The following is a 27,382-nucleotide window of genomic DNA, read 5'->3' as shown; positions in this document are numbered from 1 at the left end:
CTGGTGTTTGACCCAAGTAATGGAGAAGTGAATATAGAAAATAGCAAACATTCCAAGACTGTTCTTCTTGGCTATATTTATCATACCCCAGATAGTGCAGCTGTTCACCTTCCCCCTTGCTGAGCACAGCAGCAGCTGAGGAGTTGCAGGAATGTTTGTGCAACAAAGCCCTTTCTTTCTCCTCTCAGTCAACATGCCCTGGAAACCTGCAGTTTTCTTCAGAAAGCTTTTTATCCATTTGAGTACTGCCTGATTTTTCTAGTGGTACACTGTACTTGACTGCCATAACTCCTCACTCCTAGAGTGGATAACACAAAAAGCAGTTAAAAATAATTTTAAAATCCGATTTTGCCAAAGATTGGGAATGTTTGTATGACAAATCAGGATTTAAAATGAACTAGTGAAACTGAAAATGTTTTCCACCTTTCCTTGACAAATTCTTTCTCTTGCAAGACTTATATCATCCTCTCAGAGCCATGTACAATATATTCTTCAGAATAATTTCTGTTCACCCTCCCCCCTGGGGGAGACTTGAACAAGGTTTAACAATAGGGACTTGGCAAAGGTGCTGGTGCAGATGTGAGGAGAGAGATGCATTTAAAATCAGTTAAGTTTTGCCATTAAATAGTTTGCATCTTTTGTCTGCTCTAGCACCCATGTGTCATTCTGCTTCTGATTTGTTGGGTGCAACATTTCCATTTCTAATTTTAATGTTCAATCGTATCATGTAAAGAGATTGCCTGTGGATACCCCAAGAGGTTACCAACTTCTCCAGCTGCCTGTAGTGTGTGGCTGTCCCAGATGACTGCATACCCGTGAGGCTGTAGAATGAAGCAGCATAATATCTCATAGCAAATGGAGTCTTTATGAGAGAGTTTGTGGAGAACTGGAGAGCACAAGTATTGTACCTGTGTTACCTGAGGGTATGATCCAAATGCTTACAAACTAGCAACCTTTACATCTGTATCTGGGAAAAACAGTTTGAGTGATCATGAAGAACAGAACATTATGATCTCAATTTTCCACAAAACTACTGCAAGGGGGAAGATAAATTTTACCCCTTGGAAATCAAGTCTAATGCCTTCCAGCTTTTTGATTGGAAGAGATGGACGAAGCGTGAAGCAGAGATATTTGCTTCTGGGGTGTACTGAGCATATTCAGGGCAGAACATGAGGGATTTCAGAGGGACCTAAACTGTTTAGAGTAATGGGAAATAAGAAGCTTGATGCTGATAAGAACAAAGTAACATGAACTGAGGGGGGAAAAAAACCCAGCAAGTGCTTAAAGCTCACAGAGTACTGAAAAGGTAATACCAGTTAAGAAACAAGAGCCTGGAGTCAGTGAACATTGCTGTTGAGATGGAAAGCCAAACAAGGCATGAAGATAGGGAATGGATCAGAAATAAGTATGAGTTAGTATATATAGACCTAAAGCAGCGGTGCAGTTGCACTGGAAGAGTATGATGCCAATAAAGTTTAATACATAAAACTTAGGGTTGCATTGCTAATTTACATGCAATCATTCTCCAATACACTTCCCTCTCTCCTCTTGTTGTGCATGATTTATCATTAAAACTTTAGACAACAGACAATCCACTCGACAATTTAAAAAGTAAGAAAGACAGATAAGAACTTCATCCCCATGTTCTGAAGAGGTAAGTGACATATAAAGCTATTAAAATATATTAATATTAATTAATTATAAAATAAATATACTCCAGAGTTAGCAACCTGAAGGGTGAAAATGCTGACCCAGACCCTCTGTAATAGGAATAAGGTTAGTCTTCAATACCTCACTTTACAAAGGCAACTAACAATAAACTTCTGGCAAGTTTGTTAGCCCAGCATTTCCACAGCTGCTTTCATACCCAGTTATCCCTTACCTCTCCTCTGGCTTTGGGTGAGGGTCCTGGCAGTTCATCCCTCGGATAGGCAATCCTGCTATGAGGCAAGCCGCCAACTTGCTAATCCAATTATGTAACACAAGACCATAGGGTGACTGTTTGTGAAAGAACAGGCCATTTTCATTTTTTGATTACTAGGCAAATTACCTGCCTGAAGAACATTAGTGGAATCACAACATTGAAATAGTAGATCAAAACTAAATCCTTTCTGCAGATCTCCCCCAAAATGTGGCTTCCGAGTGCAATACAGAGGAGTAAGCAGCAGGTTTAAGCCAAGTGGGCGATTTCAGAGAGGCAATGCATCAGTCTAATTCTGAGTCTGATGAAACCAGTTGAGTTTAACCATTGCTTTTGGTGGAACAACGAGGCCAATACAGAGTGCCTGGGAAATTAGTGTCCACTTGTTTGCAGTACCCTAGGACCACTAAAAATACTTGAATAACTTTCTGGCACTTCTCTCAATAGCTTGGGGAGTTCAATTATTTGGTATAACCTCAATTGCTCAAGGATCCTTAAACTATCTGCAATATCAGAAACACACAGAAGCCTGAGGTCCTTCAGACCATACAAAGGAACCTTGGACACTTCCAGCAGCTCTTTCCTAGCAGATCTTCTTCACATCACTCTCCTGGGAAGGGTGGGCTGACAACTGTTCTGCAGCAGCCCAAAACCCATCAGGTGGTCTGTGGTTTTCTGAAGTGTGCTGCCAGTTAGGACAAACAAAATGTATTGGGCAGCACCAATCCGAGCTGGATATTAGGAGACACAATAGCACAGCTGCTTTCTTGGCACCTTTCACACAGCTGAAGGTGCTGGGTTGCCCTTCCACCCCTAACCACCATCTCCTCCCTTTGCACGGACAGAGGAGTCGAGCAACTTGCAAACCACTGAACACAGCAATCTGTTACAGTGGCTACCACACCACGGGAAGAGCAAGTTATGTTAGAAGCCACTTAAAGGCAAAATACACTTACTGCCCTTTTAGAAGGGTATTTTTTCCTTTGTGGAAAGGTGCAAACAAGACTTCTATTGTAAACCAAACATTTTATTTTCCTGGAGGGCATAGTGGAGAGGATCTATGTATTATTAGAATGGCTGCATGCTATTTGCAGTACTGCCAGCTCAATTGATACCTGCATTTCTGCTCCTCCCTTCCAAATTTTGGTACTTTGGGAAAAGTTCTGGAATGACAGTCACACCTCTGCAGACCACAGCTTAAAAATAACACTAAGAGCTTTCTGACGGCTTTATTTCCAAGATGCTCTTACAGGATATTGTCCTAATAGAGGGGCAATCCATACATCTGTAACCAGAACTTTAGAGAGAGATCAGATATTTTCATATAATCACGTCTGTATGGTGGTCCTAGAAGAAGGTGGCCCATGGCTCTTCTGTCACCATGGCTCAGTGGTTCAGGTGGTATCAGCAAGAGCATTTGTTTTTGTCAAAACCACTATCGAAAACAGCTTACCAAGAGCTAATTGAATAATGGAAATCCATATTCTCCATTTCTACAAAAAAAAAAAAAAAAAAAAAAAAACCAACAAACACTCTTTGGTCTTTGGGCAGCATTATTTGCAGGCAATTATTCTGCTATTTCCAGTTGTGCTCCAGGGAGCTGTATTACTTCTCCACAGAGCTCAGCAGCTGTTCATTAGGTTAGTCTCCCAGTTCCTTTTGCTTGCATAATGTTCACCCTGCAGTGCCAGATGACAGGAGCTTTAAGTGCTATCTCATGCTCTGCATCTCCCTAGTAGGGTTCTGGAATGTGTCCCAAGCAGGGAAAGAGCAGAGAGCTTTTGAGTTTTGTATTAGGATGCAAAATGCCACGGTTTATCATAACAAAGGAAGGGTGGTGAGGAATAATTGGCATACTGAGAATGTTCCCTTAGGGACAGAGCTTGAGTATCACTGGTGCACTGGGACACTGCTATGTAGCAGCACTTAAAAGCTAAAAGCCATCACTTTATAAATATATTTCGGCAAGAACCTCACTATTCTCTTTGATATACATTTTTCCTTTGCAGTGACTCCATGATTTGTCTCTAAGATGACCACATCCCCAATTCATCGGCATTGTGATTACCAGTAGAAGGATCACAAATTAAGGTAGTCTCACACCTGTGCAGCATTTTAAGTCACTGAACACTGGGCTTTGATTGCCTGCGCACTCCTGGTTCAGTGTCATTCACATGACTGTATGACTCCATACCTCTCACACCTTGCACATTCACGCATGTGATCCTGTGACTACAAACCAGACCTGCACAAAGGCTCAAAGCACAGAGCTACAGCACAGCTCCACCTACATCTTTCTACATAGCACCCTGAGTTATACCACTTCTTGGGGAATAAGTTGATGAGAAACTTCATCTCCGAGGACAATTGAGACAATTGGTGGCCTTCATAGGAAACAGCCTGACTACCAAACCCAGTTTTTTGGTTTACAGTCACATGTCCGTACATATTTCAATATAAACAAAATGCCACCATATCACAATAGCAAAAAGGGAACTGCACTCTGATTTCAGATTTTCAGGCTCTTCATAACACGCCTGCTGAGTTTATGATGTTTTCTTTAATAAATAGCCCTAAAACTGCAGCTTGAACCCTTAAGTGTCAGAAAGCATTTGCTCCTTCTTTAGTTCTTACCCCACTAGAAGAGCTTTAGCATAGCAGACAAAATGCTTTTATAAATACCTCATTTGCTAACAGAGGCAAGTTTAGTTTAGCAAGCTCTAAACCAGAACAACAGCAGAGCTCAGCCTGTTCTATTATAACATCACCAGGTTAACTTACCTTAATTGAAGGCAATTGAGATACACTTCATCCTAAAGAGGATCAATATAAACCTTTTACTTCACCTCAGCAGCACACACATACCATCCCCACACCTAACAAGTAAGGAATCCCAACAGTGCTGAACCCGATTTCCTTACATAGTCATTCAACCCTATCACAGCTGGTAATCAGTTTTGGAAGCAGGGTCGGGGGCAGTGGGGCAGGGCTGGGTTTTACTTAGCTTTGCTTTGCTTTTCTGTTCTGTTTTGCAATGAGGTCCTGGTGAATGGGCCATGGTCTGTATGTGTTAAAGAGTCTATGTACTGCTAATGAAAGCCTATAGAAGACCTTCTGGCTGCTAGAGTTTTGACCCTAAAGAGCTCACTTTACGTGTAAGGGAAATGTAAAGGCTAGATGAAAGGACAGGGCTGCAATACTGTAATCCTCTGGAACAGCCGGTTCCCTACGCTGCAGATGTGAGATGGTGAAATGTCCAAGAACAGGCTTTTAAAACAGGCACCAGGCTGCCTGCCTTGGCCAATAGGAAACATTGAAGACAAAACTGTTGCCTAAATTCTGCTGAGACCTCTGAGATTTCAAGGGGGTGTGTTAGCAATATTCCTCTTAAATAAGCCACTGTCTTGAGTCCTGTATATAAATAACCTTTCAAAACAGTCAGAGGAGGATTTTCATTCACTAGTTCCATGCATGCAAGGTGGGAGATGTTATTTCATTGCCAGCGTACCAGGGAATTTGAGGTCTTCTATCATAGGGGAGGGCACCAGCAATGTGAAAACTCAGGTGGAAAGGGTCCTAGCAGTCTTTCTCTTCTCAGTTAAAACTGCACTTAAATATTCTTAGGTAATGAAGTAAGGTAACGTAACTCTTATTACAGTTAATGTTCCCAAATGGAAGGTGTGCAGAGGCCTTGATCCGTTACGGTTTTTAAATTTTCTTGTAGGGCTTGAATCTTATCTTCTCCTCCACTGCACTATGTCCTTAGAACAAGGCTGTGGGTACTCTTTTTCTCCTACCTCAATAATCATTCAGGAAACAGAAAGCATTTGTCAGAAGGAAAAAGGGTGGAAGCTGAGGGCACCAGCATTGGGCGCCTATACTTCTTTAGGACACTTCTGGACGTCACCAATCCTATAATGTATTGGATCCAAGTTCAACGAGACCTCTTGTCTCTCCTGCTGCTTCCACAGAGGCAAATGTGGTAACAAATGTGCCTTGAGACTGAGGGCTCATCATGCCCACAGCTATGAGAGGGTGGGCAAACTCCCATTTGTGGCGCCAACCAGTTGACAGAACCCTCATAAAACTTCAAATTTGAGCAAGCTGCCAACGTACTTGGCCCCATCAAGAGTGAAGTAGTCCTGAGTGCGCCCCGCTATACAACTGAAGGCTTGTACAGGCATCACCATGGCCAGGAAGTGGCCAAATGGGTGACCTGGTAATCCGCAACTTTTAGTTGCACATCTGGAGGGCTACTGCCTGCATTCTAAACAGTTTCATTTATTGGACCTCAAAGATTCCCACAGGCACTGGAGTTGCTCTTGCTGGGGGTATGATTTGCTGCAACTGCATTTCTGCCAGCTGATGTTAAGCCCCTTTGCACTCACCCTGCCTCACATCAGATTGTCCCAACCAGGTGTGTTCCCTGAATGTTAGGTTTGAGACTGTTGGGACATATAATCAATTATTAATCTCTGTATAAAACAAACTTAATATGCCCTAACTTAAGTGCCTATCTGTAGGGGAGGCTGCACAGCTAAACATGCTAAACACAAAGAAGGAAAGCAGACACAAAACCCCTGCCTCATTTATGGGACTCCTGCCTCAGCTGTTTTCTGAGGCTCTCAAATATCTGTGTTATGGGGAGCCTGTACATCTATCTGCAAGCTGTAACCTCTAGCAGTGAATCAGGGTGGTAGCAAAAGACTGAGCTCACACTTTCCAAAAGATCAAGTAGTGAGGCCAAAGGAAAGTATTAAAAGCAGGGCCTTGAACATAGAAATATAATCAAAACCTGGGAAAGTGTCTGGCAAATGTTGGGGTCAGCAGTGCAAGTGCAGAGTGAAGCTGCAGAGTCCTTGAGCATCTGAGCTGAGCAGCAGGTGCTGCCAGACTGAACTGATGACTTGACTCTGCTGAGCAGCTCAGGAGTTGCCAACTGACTCTCCTCGAGAGGAGATGCCTAGAATGAAGAAACCTCAAGCAGCTCTTTCTTCATTGTAAAACCATCTGATCAAAGATCTATCACACATCTGCATTTCTATTTCACCTTAGTATCATGTGCAATTCTCTGTAAAAACACTGACAACACTTTTACAACACCATGTTACTTCAAGGCACAAAGAGCTGGGAGTGATCAGTATGAGATTTCCACTTCCCAAATATCAATACATAATTGACAGTACATGTATTTCGGTATTTCTAAGAATATAGATATATAATGAGGATTTCCACCAAGAGGACATATTTTTGTTTATTTAGAAAACAAATAAGTTGAATTCTGCTGGAATCTCTCCATACAATGGATACTCCAGGAGTTGACAGTGCACAAATTTCTTGGAAGTGCCACATTTAGAACAAATCAACATGGCCTTAAAAGCCAGTTTCAAGACAACTCTCTCACAGACACAAGGTGTTGGCTGTGAAACAGAACATGAGACACTAGGCATCGCATGACACCAGGTAGCACATTTGTGTTTATTTGCCTTTCTTCAAGAACTCTAAACTCACCATTGGGCAAAGGAGTGCGTACAAGATGTAAAAGAAAAAGATTAAAAAGACTTCTTTATCACTGTATTCTGTGGCATGAAAGCCCACAGCCTCTGTTGGTTTTAAGTTTTAAAAAGGGCATGTTTTCACTCTGGCTGTGGTGTTACAGTTCAGAGAGCAACGTGCTGTCTACAGGAAATCTGGAGAAAATTAAAAGTGATCACAGCTATTTGTTAGGCAGTTTTACTGAATAAACACTGCCAGATGCACTAATAGCATATTACCAGACACTTGTCAGTTTGTGAATCCCTATAAAGACAAGAGGAAACCAGACTGCAGAGTGACAGGGATGGGGGGAAGTGTCTGGAGTTTCTTCCCCCTCACAGCAGATACCTGCCTGCTGTAAACTTGTGTTTGTTTATGTGAGTACAGCTGTGATGACCTACAACAGAGGTTCTGCCTCTATGTATAGACAAATGTAGCTTGCTCACAGTCTGACTCAATGTGTTAGTAACTTTCATATACAATATTAAAACCCAGGGTTTGTGTCTGATGTCCTTCACATGATGCTCTGTCTGTTCACGTCCACATTGTATGCTGATGAATTGGAACAGCCTCGGCCAAAATCAATAAAAATGCCTTCAGAATCAGAGTCGATTGACTCCAAAATCTGATCCACAATGTTCTCAGGGCTTGAAGAGGGAACTGGAATCAAGGAAGGGTCCCTCTCCAGCTCAAAAGACCTATGTGGGTTGTCCATTGAGTGGAATAGTCCTTTCTGTTGCTCAACTGTGCTGAGTTTGCCAGAGCACTGCACTGAGCCAGTGCTGGGCCTCTCCTGGTCTCCAGACAGGGAGCTTTTTGTGGTTGTCATGGAGCTCTTGGAACCATTGTCCATGATGGTGGTGAGATTGGAGTACCCCTGGAGCTCCAGGCAAGAGGTCATTTCTGAAACGGAGTGCCTTCGGATGCCTGTTCCATTGGCAGCCATGCCCTCGGTTTCATACTCGGCCACTGGCGTCAGCAGTGGATTGTTGTAGCTTTTTGATCGCACCACGGGGTTCTTGGCAAGGATGTCACCTGATTTTGAACGCCTGAAGAAACGCTTCTCTGTAAATAGAGAAAGATCCAAAGTAATATCTACAAAGACTCCTATTTTTGTGATACTAATGGTTATGACTGTTCAAAAGAAAAGTCAAAGCCTGAATATCTGTGAGCTTTTCTTGAATGACAAAAACTTCTATAAACGAATACTTTTTACTGGTTTTATAGATCCATAAGCTTCAAATTGCCTAGATTTCTTCAGCATATCGAAAACCCCAATACTATTTTTATGAATAATAGCTGAGATTCCCTTACATTCATATTTCAGCAGCTGGAGTAAAACTAAATGTTCTGGGAAACCTGGTAGACAATTGGAAATACTTTCTTTAGACAAGAACTTAAAGTAGAATTCTGTTCTTCTTCAGGCTATAAATGTTATAACTAATTTCTAGTAAATGAAATCTTAACTTTTCTAGCCACTTTGGGAAAATCAGGTTTTGTCAAATTTGGGGCACAAGGATTAAGACAGGAAGTCTTACTAATAGTTCTGGAAAAACTTAGATTCAAATAATCGTTTGGAGACAATCATGAGGAAAGAGCACCAAAAGCATTCGGAAATGTTAACCAAAGAGCAGTGCCCTCAGCAACCTTTTGGGGGAACAAATGAGTGCTGCCTTTGACCAAGTGGGTTCTTTCCAAAGAATGAGCAGCAGGTGGCAGCAAGTCAGCACGGAAATGCATCAGACGTGCTTTAGGGCTGGTGTGCTCTCCGGCAGCTAGACCAAAATGATCATCATGAAACCTCTAGCAGACTTCCTTTCTCAAAGGTGCTAAAACCCAAATGTGGTGTGACTAATAGGTCTCAGCTTTCCCCCTTGTACCATCACTTCTCCACCCCCATGGAAGGGGTATGACTGGAGAAGGGAAATGAGTTACGTTCTAGTAGAAAGTCAACCACAGCCTCTGCGTATAAACTGTCCACTTTTAATCAAGATGCTGGTATATGTTACCCTCTAAATTACGCAATTTCCTTTACAAATGCCAGGATCGTCTAAAATTGTACTTATGTATAACTATGTGCCTACCTGGACACAAATTCCAATCATATGCTGTATTAATAAAAAAAACAGTTCTGTACTTAAGATTGTACTTTGCAGTTGTTTCTGCCTCAGCAGTGAAATCAACTGAGCCAAGTTCACTTTTGGACTTTTTCCTTGTTAGGAGTTTGACCTGGCAAACAGAAATAGCTCCCTGGGTCTGTCTTGGCACAGGAACTCTGGCTTTTTGGTCACATCAAGTCTTGGCAAGAGTCACAGATGCAACAAGGGGAAGCGCCTGGCCCACCAAAACCTGCCCATCTTCTGCAGTCATGTAATAGAACACTTATTTTCTAACAACCCACTTCACTGGAGTTTTAATCTTTTTTTGCTGTCCTTACACACAAAAGTTTGTATTCAGAAAATGCCAACCTGGGGCTCCATTTAAGTGTTTATGGCCTTTTAATGGCAAAGATGTAATCCTGAGCCACTTTCCACAAATAACTGGCCTCCCCTTATTCATGTAAAACTGATAAAGTTTCTTTAAAGCCTAATACAATACAACTATTTTTCCATTCAGCTTCAGGGGGAAACCAGCTGCCCTACTGACCATTTCTGACAAGCAAACACATTATATTGGCTGCATAGGAAACAGAAAACTGAACTTATCTTCTCCTGTTTTCTTTATTCATTCAGGCCATCACAGTATTTACATTAAAATATTTGGGTATTAACACACTTCCTTTTCGATTTACGCTGGTAGTATCCCCCTTGCATTTTCAAGAGAATGGATTATTACATGGGTTATTCAATAGGCTTTCATCTTGGCCTACTCTTGCTTTCGCAGAAGTTACTGAAAGCTTTAGAGCTCAAAGAATCATACAAAATAAGCTGGAAGGGATTCAAGAAGGTCACTCATTCAGCCTCTGCCACCAGGCAGGACCATGTTTACCTTCCTTGCTCTTATGGATGCCTATGTCTGTGACATGTATATAATGCCTCTAGCAGTGAAGAATTTTCCTTCCATGTAATCTGAATTTCCCTTACCCACGTGTGGTCCATTCTGGTTTTCTTACCTCCAGTAAGATGGAGAACAGGTTTTTTACCTTCCACTCTGCAGAAATCTTTTACATGTTTAAAGGGTTATCACTTAGTCTTCTCTAAGAAAAATTCCTACTTTCTTCCATGCTTTTAAGCAGCATTATATGATCTTTGTGCAGTAATGAACAGACACTGCTCAACACTCTAGAAATGGCTTCTTGCTTCTTTCTCTTACTGTCCATAAAGTACTTTGTGTAAAAGGTCTCTCATTAAAAGGTAGAATGAAAATGCTAAACACACTCTAGATTCACAGATTGATTATGACAATCTGTTTTCATTTTCTGTCACTGTCAAGTTTCACTGTGACTTTGCACATTGCAAAGAGTATGGCCTTTGGCCTTAGAAAATGAGCCTGACCGCATGGCATTAGTACTGGCAGTCTCCTCTCCTGTGGGCCCTTGGCCAAGGTTTTGGTGAAGCCCGCTGTGCTGTGTCAAACAGAGGCTCTGTTATTCTTACCCAAGATACATGAAGAGTGCGTGAAGGGTCCATCACTGGAATACAGACCATATGTGCCCAAGTAAGGAGAAACAACTTTCTGGATCAGGGATTCCAGTTTCAAATAATCCTCAGTCACACCTTTTGACTCGTGAACCCCCTGAAGGAGAGAAAATACCCGAGATGAACACTGTCCACTGCAACCACAAGCTTTCCTCGCTCATTGTGTGAGCAGAAAGGCAGCAAGCATTTTCACTCTGTTCCACAGTAAAGGTTGCACTGTTATGCAATACTGGGTTGTTTCAACAGCTGATTCCCTTCACTGCAAAGCCAAGAGATGTGAGCTGAACCAGAGGCAATCCATGCTGGCACTGCATAAATGCTCAGAAAAAGGCAGTAGCTACTTCCAGAACATTCAAATGCAGAAAGGTTCATCCTGCTTAGTGCAAAGGCAATGAGGAAGGATGGAGAATGTGGTCTGTGAAGATGAATTAAAAACATCGCTGGACTTTTTGTTATCACAATATTATACTGACTTCCAGAATGAACTACCGCTGAGTGCTGCACTAGCAGCTGGTACCACAGGGTGTCACTGCCATCTAAGCAACACCAACAGGGTTAAAAAATAGCTGAAACTGAGACTCAGAAATATTTTTTCCAGGACACTTTCAACAAGAAATATCTACAGAGAAGAGGTTTGTATCTCTTTCCTCACCCCCTTCCTGGCACTTGCCATCATCCAGGCAAAAGTTATATTACAACTACCATGGCAAGATTCACCCATAGCCAAAATCTTTTCCCTTAGCTCTTAACTCTGCACTTCCACCCACAAATGAGCTTATAAAGCTGCAGAGGTGACAGGAAAACCCTGTGGAGCTGTAGCCTCCTCTCAGCTTACAGCTGCAGCGTGGGTGCTCCCGCATTCTCTGAGCAGAGCCCTGTATACTTATGTGTAGGATTCATCTTGCAACCCAAAGTAAATTCACATTTTAGTGTGTTGCTGTGTGGCCATATGTTTGCCACATCTTGTTGCAGAATTAAGATCCTAAATGTCATACTCAGCAAGAAGTTTGCTTGAATTTAGCAGAATTCTAGATTTCCTAGTATGTCCCTGAATTGTTCTAAAAAGAAGCTGGGATGAAAGCCTCCAGAGAGCACTATGCAGATTGAATGAGTAAAATTGCAACACTTCCCTCAGCATGGGAAAGGATTCTGATGTTCAGGAAGTATTTGCTGCTCAGGATGATTCACCAACTGGTGTCTATGAGTGACTATCAGTCTGCAACACTGTGTTTGCGAATGCCTTTTTGCTGCTGCACTGCATGAAAGCCGCCTGCCGTTACTTGATAAAAGTTCATGAATGGAAAATAAATAATGGCCAAGAGAGAATTGATAGAATTTGGACTACAGTTCAGCAGGTTTTAAATAATGAATAACTATCTGTGGGGATATGCTATGTACTGTAAAACTTTCGGAGAGCTGCAAATAGAAATATGAATACAAGAGCATACGCAGTGTTTGCGAACAGCAAATAGCAGAAAAACCCCATACATATTCAACCAATTAAACCAGACAAAAATAACATAGGAATAATTCAGAAGACTTGGTGAAGGTGCACATATTATTTCAAATTCATCGTTGGCCCATAGCAAACGTTTCAAACAACAGGAGGAAGGGGCTCAATTTTTATCATGTTGGGATCCGCCTCAGATTTCACCCTCCTGGGAAAAAGGATTTGCCCTTGGGATTTAACCAAGATCTTTTCAGCTCTCAGAAGGGCAGCACGCTTGCTACCTTACTGCATATTCATGGTTGCAACAAGCTCACTGCTCACTGGCAAAGGCCATCAGCTCTAGGGTCCCACTCCAATTACTTCTGAAACCAGTCTCCTAAACATGGTACAAAATACTCACGGCAAAAGCCAGTGATATTTTGCATTGCTCATGCCAAGACTGTGTGCTAAGGCTTTACTTAATTTTCTGCCATTTAAGTATCTTTAATACTTGTGAAAGAGGGTAGCTAAACATCAACTGTGGGGAGTGAAACCCAGTAATTCACTAGTACCATGCTGCCCACAAAATAACTGACAATTAGCATAACTGTGACACTCTACGAGTGATAGCAGTATTCTTGTCCAGTGGCATCATAACACAATCTGATTTCCTATAGGCCTTACACGCCAGAAAAAATCTTTTTGTTTCCCTCTTGTTTTGTTCTGCTATACACTCCTTCCTTGATGAACACCTCGAAAGCCTGAGCTGTATTCTGCATCAACTGCCACTCTGGCAGAGATATAAGAAGGCTTCCAGCAGCTCCCTTGGGTTGGGGCAGGCTCTTGGAGTGAGCAGAGAGGATGGAGACTGAACCCCAAAACTCTAGCTGCTGCAGCATCCCTCCATCATGGGGCCCGGGAGCAGCTATGCTGGGGTATTGATTTGCCTTGTCCCCACCACTGCTGTCACACAACTGCTGTCCCTGGAAAGCCCATTGCCTCACTGCTCCCAGGAAACAGCTTCTACTTTTAAAATCCCAACTCCATAACCACTTGCATCAGCTTCTTCAGTCTTGCCCTCAACCTTCATTTCTGCTCTCCCGATGGTGGTGCTAATCTCCACCCCTCTTTTCACTTCAGCCTCTTTTAGTTCCCACCGTAGAAGTGAAGAGGCCACAAAATACTACCTTTACAGTGTGAACCCAACCACTATTAACACAGCCTGCCATTATTCCTATCCTCAGTTCTGCAATCATCCACAGGATGCTTTTCAAAACATACTGAAGAGTCATAAAACATCTGGAGTCTACTAGACCCATGGTGACTTCTGTTCTGCTCTGCACCTTGGGACCAATGTGCTGTATCCACCTGCAACATCCTTCCTACATCAGCCATTGTTCCAGGCCTTCCTGCAAGCACCCAGTGGTGCAGTCCCTTTAAGTCCTTTTCTTGATGAAAAGTTTCTGATTGGAGGAGTGTATCAGGCTGCAGACCATGCCCTGAACTTGTAGCAGTGCGCTCTTCCTGCATTTCTTTCTGCTGTGTTACTCAGTGACGAACATCCTTTAGGCTTCTATTTAACCAAGTACATCCCAATAGTCAGCTTTCCAAACCCAAACTTTCCAATGATCGGACCATTACTTATTTACAGATTACCTCAGATGGAGTGGCCCAGAGGAGCACCTGCAGGCTCAGAGCAAAAGCCAGAGCCACCTTTGCTTGGCTGCAGCCTCCACCGAGGGGCAGGGCGCTACCCTACTGCCATCACTGCGTGTCACTCACAAAGCCAAATGACCCCTGATCCAGAGCCAGCTGGTCCTTGCTACACCTGTGTCAACATGACTTGGCAGGGAAGTGTTCTGACCCTAGATCTGGGATGTAGGTTGTCAAAGGTTGGGTCATAGGGTATAAGGCAGCCCCAGTTCCTCTCCATGACCTTTAAGATCATGGCCCAGGAAGGAGGTAGCTGCAGGTTTTTACGTCAACCCACAACAGGTTAGTTGATATATACCAAAGGCAGTAACCGGGGCAAGGGTGCCCCACAACACTATTCTGAGAAAGTGGGGCTTTCAAATTCTGCAATTCTTCCAATTTCACTTCCTTAGTGAATCCCAGGCATGGCTGGTGCTGCCCTTGGTGCAGCCTAAGGGCAGCTAGGGTCAGATCTGGTTATGGCTCTGGCACCTTCGAGCCAGCCACAACTGGGGCACTGGGAACAGCAAGCCCACAGCAACAGGGGCTTCAGGACCCAGCTGATCCCACTGCCCTGGGGGGAGCTTGCAGAGTCCCAGCTGTTACTGCCTCACTGATACTAGTATCCAGCACAGCTGGGTTAGAGAAGGGGTCTGAAATTGTAACTGACCTGCCAATTCTCATTACCACAAGCGGCATGTAAACCTCACTTTAGAGGGTACTCTAATTTGGCAGTGTATGGGACTGCGGCTGGCAAGGAGCTTCAGGAAGAATGAAACACCTCCTAAAACACATCAACTTTAGCAGACTGGGAGAAGCTTCTGTTTTACTTCAGCTGTCAGACCCAAGGATGCATTTAAACTCTTTCCTTGCTGGAGGTTTCCACTCCATCCATTGTACCACATACAAAATCACTTGCTTGTGTAACCCCTTCTAATTCATTGGGAGGGTACTTCTGGTGCAAGTACAGGATGGAGCAAGGTATGGTTAAAAAGGCTACCTATACCTATACCTATACCTATACCCTATACCTTATACCTTATACCTATACCTATACCTAAATATAGATAGATAGGAACGCCTGTAAAGACATCTATGTGTCTACCTACACGGATATCTATAACAGACTTAAACATATATGAGTCTGCTTTATACCCTTGCCAAATTTGTAAGAGTGTTTATAAAGGTAAAATTAGCTCTAGAGTAAAGACAACTTGGCTTTGTTATCCACATCACAATAGCTTCTGAAAAATCTGTTGACAGTACTTAAAAGTTACCAATAAAATACTTAAAAAAAAGTATTTTCCTGTTATTTTGGCAGCTCATGTTTTTTTTTATTCTTACTGCTTGATGCTTTCATGGTTTGGTATGTCACTACACAGCAATAAAGCAAAAGTTAGATCTAGCAGGCTGGACATTTAACTTGCAGGAAGCTATATCATAATTTGGAGGAGAGAAGAAAAGAAAACTTGGAGCGCTGTCAGTAAAACAGAGACTCTACCCTTATCTTTAATGCAATATTTGCTCTGCAGACACGCAAAAACTTACTTTAAAAGATAACCATGACCTTTCATGAACCCAATTTCATTTTAGCAGAATAGTTTCATGCTTCTCTGCAAGAGTTAGATGTAACTATTAAATTTCTTTCAAAAGCCTTTCCTGACCTATTTATTTCAGAATTGACGGCCAAAATAGCTCAATATGAAATAGCTGCCAAGTACCTTAGTACTTTGGGAAGACTGTAGCTGCTGGATCATATCCTCATCTTGGTCACACAGTTTTGAAATGCACCTCATTACCTTTAGAAGGGTTAAAATGTAATATTATGACAAGAATCTGCCCTGCTCTCAAGGAATTGATAATGGGGATTTGAGTCCTGAATACGCAAATACCATTGCACATGGAAAAGACCTATACACAGCAACAAGAAGGGAGATGTATTTCCACATGTAACACTGTATACAAGTCCCTTACTTCATTAACTTTTGATCAAATAATTTGGAAACAAAGAATTGTATATACCACTTCGAAAGTTTTAAAATGACCCTATGCACTACAATTTTTGATATGCAGATCCGTAAGCACTCCCACAAGGGCCATATAACCTAAAGACTGCGGATTATTGAAGTACCTACTTTATGAAGTTACTGCTCCACCTGCTGAACTGCAACACTGAGCACGTGCATAACCCTATCACTGCACAAAACATTCCCTATGTTTGGGAACAAACCTGGTGAGTCAAAACTATAAGTGATTCCAGAGAGAAAGGATACACCAAACTACTCAGGCTACCATCCCAGTTAATTTAGTAAATTAACCACAAACACTCCTACTGAGCTTTTGAAGAACACAATGGCTTTATCTGAAAGCTCAGGGGAAAGAATAAATTTATCTTTGAGCACTGCTAATAAACACGATATGTTCAGAAAGATAGCAGGGGGTTTAGTAACCCTACGCAAGGCCACAGCCTACTTTTTCAATATATAGGACTTCTTTAGCCTCAAAGTGATCCTGAAATGGACCCTACTCCAGGCAGGCATTAAGGACTAGAACAGTCCTCCTCAAATTCAACTTTGAAACCTACCTGAGGCTAAGGTTTATAGATTTAACCTTTTGCATACTGTGTAACAGACAGATTGTTTTGAAGATTATTTTTAAGGAACATATGTTTTAACAAAAAATAAATTAAGCCATTATAAACATTGTATCTAAGTGTAGACCATGTGATTTGCAAGGTTTCCAGAAACGCAGCCTCTTTTTTGGTACCATTTGCCACACTTTTTCTAACCAAAACAATTAATAAGTGTCCCTGCTTTATTTTAGGAGGGTAATGAAATAACCACAAGCATAACTCTTTATATCTATATTGTATTATATTCATTTTTAATACCCTGTTCTTCTTTTCATAGGCAGTGGAGAGTGACAGTGGCATGCAGGAGGCTAGATCTGACTAGAGATCCAACTGCTAGAGATCTAACTCTGTCTACAATGCAAGACTGTTTACAGCTTTTGCCTCTGCGCAACTAGGTGGTCGTTGGCTCCCTAAGGCTCCAGCTCCATAATTTCATTCATCACCATAACTGATATACTTTATTTTTTGGTTAAAAAACCTCCAACTTTAAAATATAGCCAGATAGTACCAGTGCTTCCAAACAATTGCTCTCAAATGATCATAAACTTGTCTGCACCAAGCCCAGACCACCGGGGAGGTGTTCAGGCTCTGAGTCACAAAGAGCCCAGAAATTAATCATCTGCCTTCTGCCACTTTTCACCAGGTGTTGGCTACTTCACTTCCTCAGGTGCTTGTAAAGAAAACAGACATGAAGCAATCCCCAAAGACAGTCCAGTCATGAAAAACTATTTAGGCTGCTGATGGTCTGGTATGTCTCATTTGGCAGCCTGGCTAAATTAGGACACAGAGTTTTAGGCTTCCCATGCTCCTGTGAGCAGATGTAGGACATCTTACAGAAAAGACCTGGCTTCTGAAATCCTGGTGTGTGGCAGAAAGAGAAAGGGTTTTGTGTACCATTTGCTGCTTATGCCTCTTGCTTCTCACCCCAAAAACTGGATGCGAAGTTGCACATGTCCTTTCTACTTGTATTAGGGAGCAAAGAGGTGGCAAAGCCTCATTGTTTCACTGGCAAATACTGGTGGCAAATCCTACTGTTAATAGCCTGCCCAGGGAGACCAGTAATGAAATACAGCCCTAGAAACAGAGACTGCTCCTGGGCCACGGAGCAGGCTGCATCATTTTCAGCCCCATCACTCTGAATTACAGCCCGCTCACAAGTACTTGCTAGCACAGCACTAAGTAAAACAAAGATGACATTTTCCTCTCAAGTACTCCTGATGGGCAGAGCAGCCACCAGCAGGATGGTATACTCACCATTTCCTCCAATGGTATGGAAATCTTGGGAACTGGTGGGTTACATTGACTGAAAAATTACTTATCCTACAAATCACAGAATCATAGAATGGTCTGGGTTGGAAGGGACCTTAAAGATCACACAGCTCCAAACCCCCTGCCATGGGCAAGGACACCTCCCACCAGACCAGGCTGCTCCAAGGCCCCATCCAACATAGCCTTGAACACCTCCAGGGATGGGGCAGCCACAACTTCCCTCGGCACCCTGTGCCAGTGCTTCACCATCCTCATCATGAATAATTTCTTCCTAATGTCTAATCTAAATCTCCCCCTCTCCAATTTATAGCCATTCCCCCTCATCCTATCACTACATGCCCTTGTAAAAAGTCCCTCCCCAGCTTTCCTGTAGCCCCTTCAAGCACTTGGAAGGCTGTTATAAGGGCTCCTCAGACCCTTCTCTTCTTGAACAGCCCCAACTCTCAAAGGCTGCAATGCGTCACCTTATTAATGGCAGGCAAGTCACCAGGCCAGAGAACTGAGCAATAAATCACAACAATTGGAGACAAAAGAGCTACAGATAAAGCTGTCACGTCCTCTGGCAACCAGGCACACCTCAAGAGGATGTCTCACATGTGCCAAGAGATTAGAAATAAATGTAGCTAGTGGCTGTTCTTTTTGCTCCCTGGCTGCTTTGCAGAGAATCATAGAATGGTTTGGGTTGGAAGGGACGTTAAAGATCATCCAGTTCCAAACACCGTGTCATGGGTGGGGACACCTCCCACCAGTCCAGGCTACTCTGGGTCCAATCCAACCTGGCCTTGAACACCTCCAGGGATGGGGCAGCCACAACTTCTCTAGCCAACCTGTTCCAGTGCCTCACCACCCTCATAGTGAAAAATTTCTTCCTAATATCTAATCTAAATCCCCCATCTTTCAGCTTAAAATGGTTACCCCCATCCTAACACTGCACTCCGTGATAAAGAGCTCCTTCCCAGCTTTCCTGTAGGAAAGCATTGTTGATGCCTGGCTCATGTTATTCCACTTTGGTATCTTAGCTGGATCTCCAAATGGCCATCACTCTCTCATGCCTAAGTCCTTTTGTTTTAACCTTTTGCTTCATCCCCTTGACATCTGCGGTTTCATAATACCACACTATCTCCCTGAGCTCCTCTTTCAGGCCCTGGGCAAGCACCCTGTCATCTGCTGAGCTCCTCTTCTGTATGAGACTCCCCGTGTTTATATTTATGGCAGGTTGATTCAATTGTGGCTGGACAACTGAAATTACTCCAGATAACTCCTCACTCATCTGTGTCTGAAAATAATCATAAGCCACTATTAAAAACCAAACTACTTTTAACTGTCCAGCAGTAACTTAGTGTTTTTCTGAGTACTTATACAAGGTCATAGGTCCTCTACAGTTTCCTGTTCTGACTAACAGCATCCACCACTAGTAACATCTAGAAACGGTGGTATCACTTACCTGCTTTTCACTTCCCCCTGTAGCACAGAGTATTATACAACCATTTATCTAGTAAATTTTACTTTAAAAGATATGTTCAGTGTCTGAGTGTACCCTGACAACTGGACATAATGGTGGGAACTACGTCATGCCCACCTGCAACTGTAGGTGTGCTGAAGTATACACTGGTCATTGATTAAAAGATGTAGCATTCAACCTTAGGTTTAATGCTTCAGCTGATCAGCATGTTTACATGAGCAAGTACTGGTGCAGAAGACTGCCTTCTATTTCAACTCACAAAATGCTGGATGACTTTAAATTAAAAAGAAAATAGAATAGAATAGAATAAAATAGAATATAAATAAAATCTGTCTTCCCCCAAGTCAGTGTGGGCAAAGGAATCAGGCCTTTTGGACTCAAGCCCAGCACCCTGCCAGGAGTGGACACAGCACCAAGGGAGGCATAACATATCTTGGTCCTTGATGCAGGAACAGCTCTGCCACAGGGGACAACAGCTGTGAGCTAGATTCTGGATTACTGACTTCTAGACTCAGGAAAGAAAGGAGTAAAAGCTAGACTATTTTAGATTATTTAAGGAACTCATTCCAGCAATCATTATTCTTGGTGACTTAATGGCCCAGAAAAGCCAGGTCTTCTTCCCATGGGACAGAAAGAGGCCATGTACGGCTCAGCTCATGGGCAAATAACACCTTCTGAACCTCAAGTCTACCGGGACATCCTCATACTGGTTCAGCTGGGGCACCCTTGATGGCTGGCCTCCACCCTGTTATACCAACAATGAGCTGTGACCTACTGCCTGCTGAAGCAGTCCTGATCTGGTTCTATGTGAAAAAAAAACATGCTGCCAGAAGCGTTTACAGGGTCAGGCTCAAACACAAGGCAAGGTCCTGGCCTCATACTGCCCTGCCTTAACCACACAGGTAAACAGTAATGAAATGTAACTATTTTCTCCTTAAAAGCAGCACATTCCTTGTAGGAAAGAAAAGTGCATTAAGAATCACATTTCTTTCTTTAACTGGCAACAGGTCAGATCAATATGACTGAAAGAAACACACATGCAGTGATGACACTCTGACAAATACTGGATAATAAGAGTTGCCCAGTTACTCCCAGGGAAATTTGAAATTAAAAGTCACAAGACATACCGCAAGGCAGACACAGAATAGTATCTATAGTGAAAATATGCATTACTCAGCCAACACTGCTGGTGGAGAATTCATGAGGGTGTACAGACTGTAGTGCATGACCCAGTGACCACATAAACGGCAAGATCTGCTTCTTATTTTAGTCAAAGAGAAGCAGCCTTGCTTGTACAAGATTTGGACACCAGTGCCCTTACAGGCCATGACTACTTGTTATCCCACTTTGGCACATGTAACACATTTCATTGCACGATACCTAGCCTTCTAAAACTTGGGCAACACAGAGCAACCCACTCTCAGGGCAGGAATGAAATCATTGTGAGGTTGAATTAAGGACAAATGGGCCACCCATCCTTGCCATGTGCATGACCTGTGGCACAGTATGTGCTCCCTGTTATGCTATGAGTCACATCCTGGATTGAGGTCCACATCCTTCCATCCTCCTTTGAACAAACACATGCACGTACTTAATATCATCCACTAGCTAATTACCTAATTTTTACTCATCTTGCAGTGCTCACAGACGTACTGATGGCAGCAAAGCTACGTTATGGTTTACCTGGCTGAGAAGAGGCTTCAGGAGTGGTCCCTGAGAATACAGAATTTTTCTTTTTTTCTATAGCACTGTGGCACTTTCGTTGATGAAGCTCATCCAGCCAAATACTTTGGAGGAGACCAAAGTGGCTCTCAAAGCAGCAGCTGCTGCCCAAACAGCCAAAGCTGTCCTCCTGCGCATGGCTGTTCAGAGCTGCTGCTCTCACTGCACTGCAGGGCATCATCATGGGAGTCTCCTGGTCACACTTACTCCATCTTCAGCTGATATGTACAATGCTAACTGAATATCTCAAGGATCTCGATCTTATATCCCCTGCAGAAACTCCCTGGCCTGTAACACAAAATCAAGAAGCCCAAATAGGTGGAAATATTGGGCTTCCTCACCTCCAGCTGCCCACTTTGTTCCCTGGGAGTCAGCCTTGCAGAGCACATTCTCAAGTATTATATAAATGGAATTACATTTGAGGAAGAGCATCTGGCCTCCATTCACACATGAAGTAAATGCAAACTCGTAAGTAAGCTCAGGAAAGTATCAGATGTGATAAAGGATTCTTTTCAGCCTTTGCAATCTGGACACTAAGGGTAATACAGTGTGCAGAATCAGCTTTGCAGTGTCAGACCAAAAATTAACTTAATTAAACATTTTCTTGCTAACAGTGATAACAGGAGAAGTGCATGGGCAAAAAGAAGGAGATAAGGAATGCTTAGTGGGGGCTTTATTGTAGAATACATTGGTGCTTCTGGCAAATAGCAATCTAAAAACTTGTTGCATGGGACTTTGAGTAGCCCATAAACATAAGAAATCTGTGCTAGAAATTATTTATCAAACAAATGAAGATGGTCAATAACTGATAGAATAGCTAATTTCCAGAAATAAAGAACCAACCTAACTACTGAGTCCTCTGAACAGGGGAGAGGAGGGATTTCTTTGGTCCTTATCCTAAGTAATTTTTTTTGTGTAGTTGCAGCTTTCCTATTTAGGACATGAGTAAGTGCAATGCTGAACCTTTCCACTGTATGACAGAAGGACCAAATTGTTGGCAACGATTATTCAGCTTAAGAGTGAACATTAATTGTAATTAAGTGGAACTGTGCTGACTGACATCAGCTGGTGCTCCAGCTCAAGCCAGCAAGGGTGGAAACAGGATGAAAACAAATAAGACATGGAGTGACAAATTTGTCCACTTACATTGATGAAATCCTGATATTCACCGAATCACAGAACTACTAAGACTGGAAGGGACTTCTGCAGTTATCTGGTCCAAACCCGCTGCTCAAGCAGAGCCATCTTGAGTCAGTTGCCCAGGGCTATGTCAAGATGGCTTCTGAATGTCCTCAAGGAGGGAGACTCTGCCACCTCTCTGGGCAATGTGTGCCAGTGCTCAGTCACCCTCACAGTAAGACAAGTGTTTCCTGAAGTTCAGATAGAGCCTCCTGTGTTTTGGCTTGTGCCCATTGCTTCTGGTCTTGTCACTAGGCACTACTGAGAAGAGATCGACTTCATCTTCTATACATTCCTCTTTCAGGTATTTATCACAATTGATAAGATCTCCCCTGAGCCTTCTCTTCTCCAGGCTGCGCAGTCCCAGCTCTCTCAGCCTTTTCTCACAATAAAGATGCTCCTGTCTCTGTATCATTTTCACGGTACTTCGTTGGACTCTCTCCAGTAAGTCCATGTTTCTCCTGTACTGAGGAGCCCAGAACTGGACACAGTACCCTAGGTGTGGCCTTATGACTGCTGAGTAGAGGGGAAATATGACCTGCCTCAACCTGCTGACAATACATCGTCTAATGCAGCCCAGAATACTATTAGCCTTCTTTGCAGCAAAGGCACATATCTGGCCCCTGTTCTTCTTCTGACTTCAATGGGGCTCTGTATTTCTGGAGAACTCTCCATTGAAGAGCTTCAAGTCCCACAAAAACATTAAGTAAACTCTGGGAACACATTGAGATGGGCTACAGGATAAGTTGATACATTTTGAAGAGACAACTGGGTAAAAAGAAGTGCCCTGCATCAAACTAACTGGAAGAAGAAAGGGGTCAAGGACTCGGAGTTTAATCTTCCTGCTTCTAGCCCACTTGTCTGTGTTTGCAAGGATAGAAAATTTTAAGTAATTCTTCCTGGGTTTCCCTGATGATTCATGCCACTTTCATCCTGAGCAGACAACTGAGACATTTTTTAGCCTTTAGGAAGACACAAAACAGTATCAAAACTGCTTCAAGCAGGGACTAAATTTTGCTTTGTCCAAGCATGTGTAGACTAAGCTGAACATGATTGACTTAAACTGTGTGTGCCCTCTTCCCTGTGGAGGTTTTTCTGCAGCAGCTCAAAGGCAGAATGCAAAAATATGCCTGGGCTGGGGGAAATGGAGGCCACACCTTTGCAGACTGGAACAAGCCGGAAGAAAGCAGTTTCCCCTCTTGGAGGGCTAATCTCAGCCTTGTGGAAAGGGGCTAAGAATTCATAATGGAATCCTTTTCAGTAAATCTCTAAGACTATGCTATGTGTGTTTGCAAACAGCTATATCTCATGGTGGAGGGGATATGTGAAAAGTAGGACTTGTACATCAAATTCTCAATTGTTTTCAGTCAGAATAACCCCTGATAGGTTAATAGTTTTATTCTGGTTTACAACCATGGGAGGCCATGCCCTATGCATTACATAGCCACTCCTAGGCACTGGTATCCATTTTTGCACATGTTGGACAGATGCAGCTGCACAATTCATGGTTGCATTGTTATCAGCCCTCGGCAGTGTCGTCTCAGATTATTTTTTCCTCTCTTCATTTTATCCTAAGGCACTGGTGTATGGGAAAAGCCTAGAATATTTGAAGAGTTAAATCATAACTTGTCTCATCTCTGTCTCTTGCTTTTCTCATAGCAACAGCGTTCCTGTGAGGGAAAGGCAGAGAGGCTTGCCATTGCCATACTGACAGAAGTCAGCACTTCAGATCCCTGTGACTGCCTCAGAAATAAAGATCTTGTCATATTCACTTTAATCTCCAGCAAGTGCCAAGTTATGTCAATGTCAGAGTGAGAAGCTGCTCTGTTTCTCTCTCCCTTTCATTGGTGGCACTGAGACACAGACAAAAGATAAGGAAATATAAATACTCAGACAGGGTTTGTGTTTAGCTGGTGAGAGTTTTTCAAATGGCTCAGCTGCAGAAAGACAGCAATAGGATTTTTCTTTCCAGAAACGATCAAATTCTAAGAACAGGCTAGTCTTCCCCTGATCCACAGAAATCCAATGTATTATTTTTCTTTAAACTGTTACTAAACATTTTATATGAGACTGCTAAAATCAAAGCAGAAGATGAAGACTGAGACAAGTAAAATATATGAAATTATTAGAAGTAATAGAAGTTACTCTGAGTCTTTAACTACAGTGCTTAGGATCCTGCAGAAGCTGAACTGCCAGTTTGCTAATAAAGATCCACAAAAATTAATGATACGCTTTCTGTCTTTCACAGTTTTAGGGCTAGAGGTTGTCTGATTCCCAGCCAAGTGTCTGCCCTGGGCACAGACGAGACCTGCAATCATCTCAGTCAAATAAGCTAATGTGACTTTGAAACAACCCACCAAATGAATCTATGCACAGGTGAGTGTCTCTGAAGAGCTGTTTATGGAATAAATTTGAACTGGAGTTAGTTTACCTGTATTTACAAATGCTTTGGTACTGCCACATTACATTCACAGACAAACACACATGTGCAGAGAAGTCCATGTACAGCCCCTTGAAGGTATCACCCTGTGAGCTACTAAATAATTAGACACGATGTTTAAAGTCCAAGAGAATAAAGCATCTCATTTCTTTTTAGGGTCCCTCCTGAAGTTCTTGCTGATCTATACACATCAAGATCATCTAATCTTGCTGGAGAACTGATGACTTAACAGTGAGCATACAAGTCTTTTACCCAATCTTGGCTCTGAGTGTTTTCTCATTTATTACAAGAAGATCCGTCTTGCATTTATTTTCAGGTTGGTACTCAAACAGAAAAAAAGGATGGCAGAGCCCTCCCTCAGTGCATTCAGGCTCTTCTGAAGAGACATCCAAGAAACACTTTTGAAGAACTACAAACATTAACTTGACTGCTGCTACCTACTTGTGAGGATTTCTGATACTGCTTTTCACAGCCATGCTCCTCTTTTAAATCATTAATGAACATTCATCCCCCAGCACCCTCCATACTGCTTCATCCTTTGCAGCTCACTGAATCTACTCCATGAATTTTCTTCTTTTCTGAAATACTCTTGAATAGACAAAGCAGATGTGTCAGCTCTGCCTTCTGGGTTTTAAGGGTTTTTTTGCTATTTCTGGTAGTGACACAGTTTTTACTCATCCCTGTGAGCCAGAAAGCAGCAGATCACCTCCAGATCAGCTCTGTACCCTGGCTTAAGAAGGTGCATGGTTCAGACACTGCCTGTGGGCATCTGCCTGCTCTGGCAACCAGCCTCTCAGGACAGCTGCTTGCCCTCAGTCTGATGCATGAATGGGAAGGGAGCAGCACATTGGGACAGCTGGGAACTGAGTAGTACACTCCTGACTGCGTGCTTTGTGGTCATTCTCTTGCACGGGGAGGTCAAGCTTCCATCAAACCCAGACGTTTTGGAGTCCAGGTGCACAGCAGCCAGAGCCTATGGGAGCCCTCATGGCTTGCAGCAAAAGCTTTGTTGAAAGCAACACATTCCTACAGAACAATTCAGTTTTTTTAAAAAGTTTTTACCAATTCAAAATACTTGGAAAGTAACTGACTGGATTTAGAGCAAAATCTTCTCTCAGCAACCTGATATGTAGAGGATAATAGGAAACAAAAAAATACAAGAATACAAAATATGAGTTTACAGCCAGAGTAGCTCTAAAGGGCTGAGCTTCTCTATCACTCATCAGGGATGTACACCCTGGCAATGCCACACTCTGGCAAAATTCAGCAGCATTTAGCAGTTCTTGCACTAACTGTGGTAGATCCACACATAATGGAAACCTGAGCAGTTGGAACCAACCGATACCCTGACCTACCTCTGGTAGATATGACCCCACTACTGGAAAAAAGTATCATTCTTTTTCCCCCTCAAAGCCAGCTTATACTTCAATTTAATTCACATAACATCACACAGCTGCCTGTTTTATATGTTAACAACTTTGCTACATATATAACTGTATGCTAGAACTTTTCAGACAAAAGTACTGCCCAGTTTCTCCTCCACTATACAGGGGCTCTAGCAGTGCTGCACTAGCTTCGTAATGCCTAAACATCTGTTCTCATATGATTCAGGTATTTTGAGAAACAACATAAATACCCCAACACTTCTTCCAAGGTTTTGTTCTCTTCCACTAAACAAGGAAACCACAAAAAAGGCTCACCAGTGAAACATGAGGAATGATGGATGTATTTTTTTTCCTGGAGCTCAACATGCAACCTTCAACCAGAGGACAAGAAAGACCACATTGTCCTTAGTCTCCAGAGGACATCTGGACCACTAAGGCAAACAATGTATTATTTGTAATAACTTCCAGTAGGTTTGTCGCCTTCTGTTTGTTTCCTTCCCCATTTGTCTGTCCAGATACATCTACCATCTCTTGCATCATGCTGCGTGGTGGAGAAAGGAGGCTTGGAGATACATGGTGGCCGCTAACAGAAGCAGCTGACAGCATTTGGCCGCTAAAGAAGAAATTTAATTGGTTTTATGTGAGCCACTCCAAACACAACAGGAGTATTTTGCAAAGTACTCCATGCTCCTAGCTTGTCCCATCCTCTTGGGGCTCAGGGGGAAGAAGGGTAACATGCCCATTTTTAAAAAACATAGAAGAGATGACCCTGGGAACTACCCACCTGTCAGGTTTACCTCTGTGCCTGGAAAGATCATGGAACAGATCCTCCTAGAAGCCATGCTAAAGCACACGGAGGACGAGGAACCGATTAGTGGCAGTCAGCATGGCTGCACCAAGGGCAAGTCCTGTCTGACCAATCTAGTGGTTTTCTATGATGAGGTAACTACAGCAATGGACATGGGAAAACCAACAGATGTAATCTATCTGGACTTCTGTAAAGCCTTTGACACAGTCCCCCATAACATTCTTCTCTCTAAATTGGAGAGATATGTATTTGATGGATGGACTGCTCGGT

The 27,382-nt window shown here is 42.7% G+C and overlaps 1 protein-coding gene across 5 annotated transcripts in view; it reads right to left on the bottom strand.

Moving 5' to 3' along the window:
* Positions 1 to 7,106: 7,106 nt before the first annotated feature.
* PRR5 (proline rich 5) overlaps positions 7,107 to 27,382 on the bottom strand; it is a 92,999-nt gene continuing 72,723 nt past the window's right edge. For 4 of the 5 annotated variants that reach the window (XM_054056215.1, XM_054056211.1, XM_054056223.1 and 1 more), the window contains 2 exons: positions 11,053 to 11,191; positions 7,107 to 8,521 (listed from right to left, as the gene is read on the bottom strand). In XM_054056215.1, coding sequence (XP_053912190.1) covers positions 7,971 to 8,521; positions 11,053 to 11,191 — 690 coding nt within the window. In that variant the 3' untranslated portion in view covers positions 7,107 to 7,970. The remainder of the gene's footprint in view (positions 8,522 to 11,052; positions 11,192 to 27,382) is intronic. The other variant, XM_054056240.1, reaches the window with a different exon arrangement.

This window comes from Cuculus canorus, chromosome 1 (assembly GCF_017976375.1).
Source record: "Cuculus canorus isolate bCucCan1 chromosome 1, bCucCan1.pri, whole genome shotgun sequence".
In the NCBI taxonomy this organism is placed as follows: domain Eukaryota; kingdom Metazoa; phylum Chordata; class Aves; order Cuculiformes; family Cuculidae; genus Cuculus; species Cuculus canorus.
Note: the sequence above shows the minus strand (reverse complement) of the source record. Positions and strands in the feature narration are given on the sequence as shown.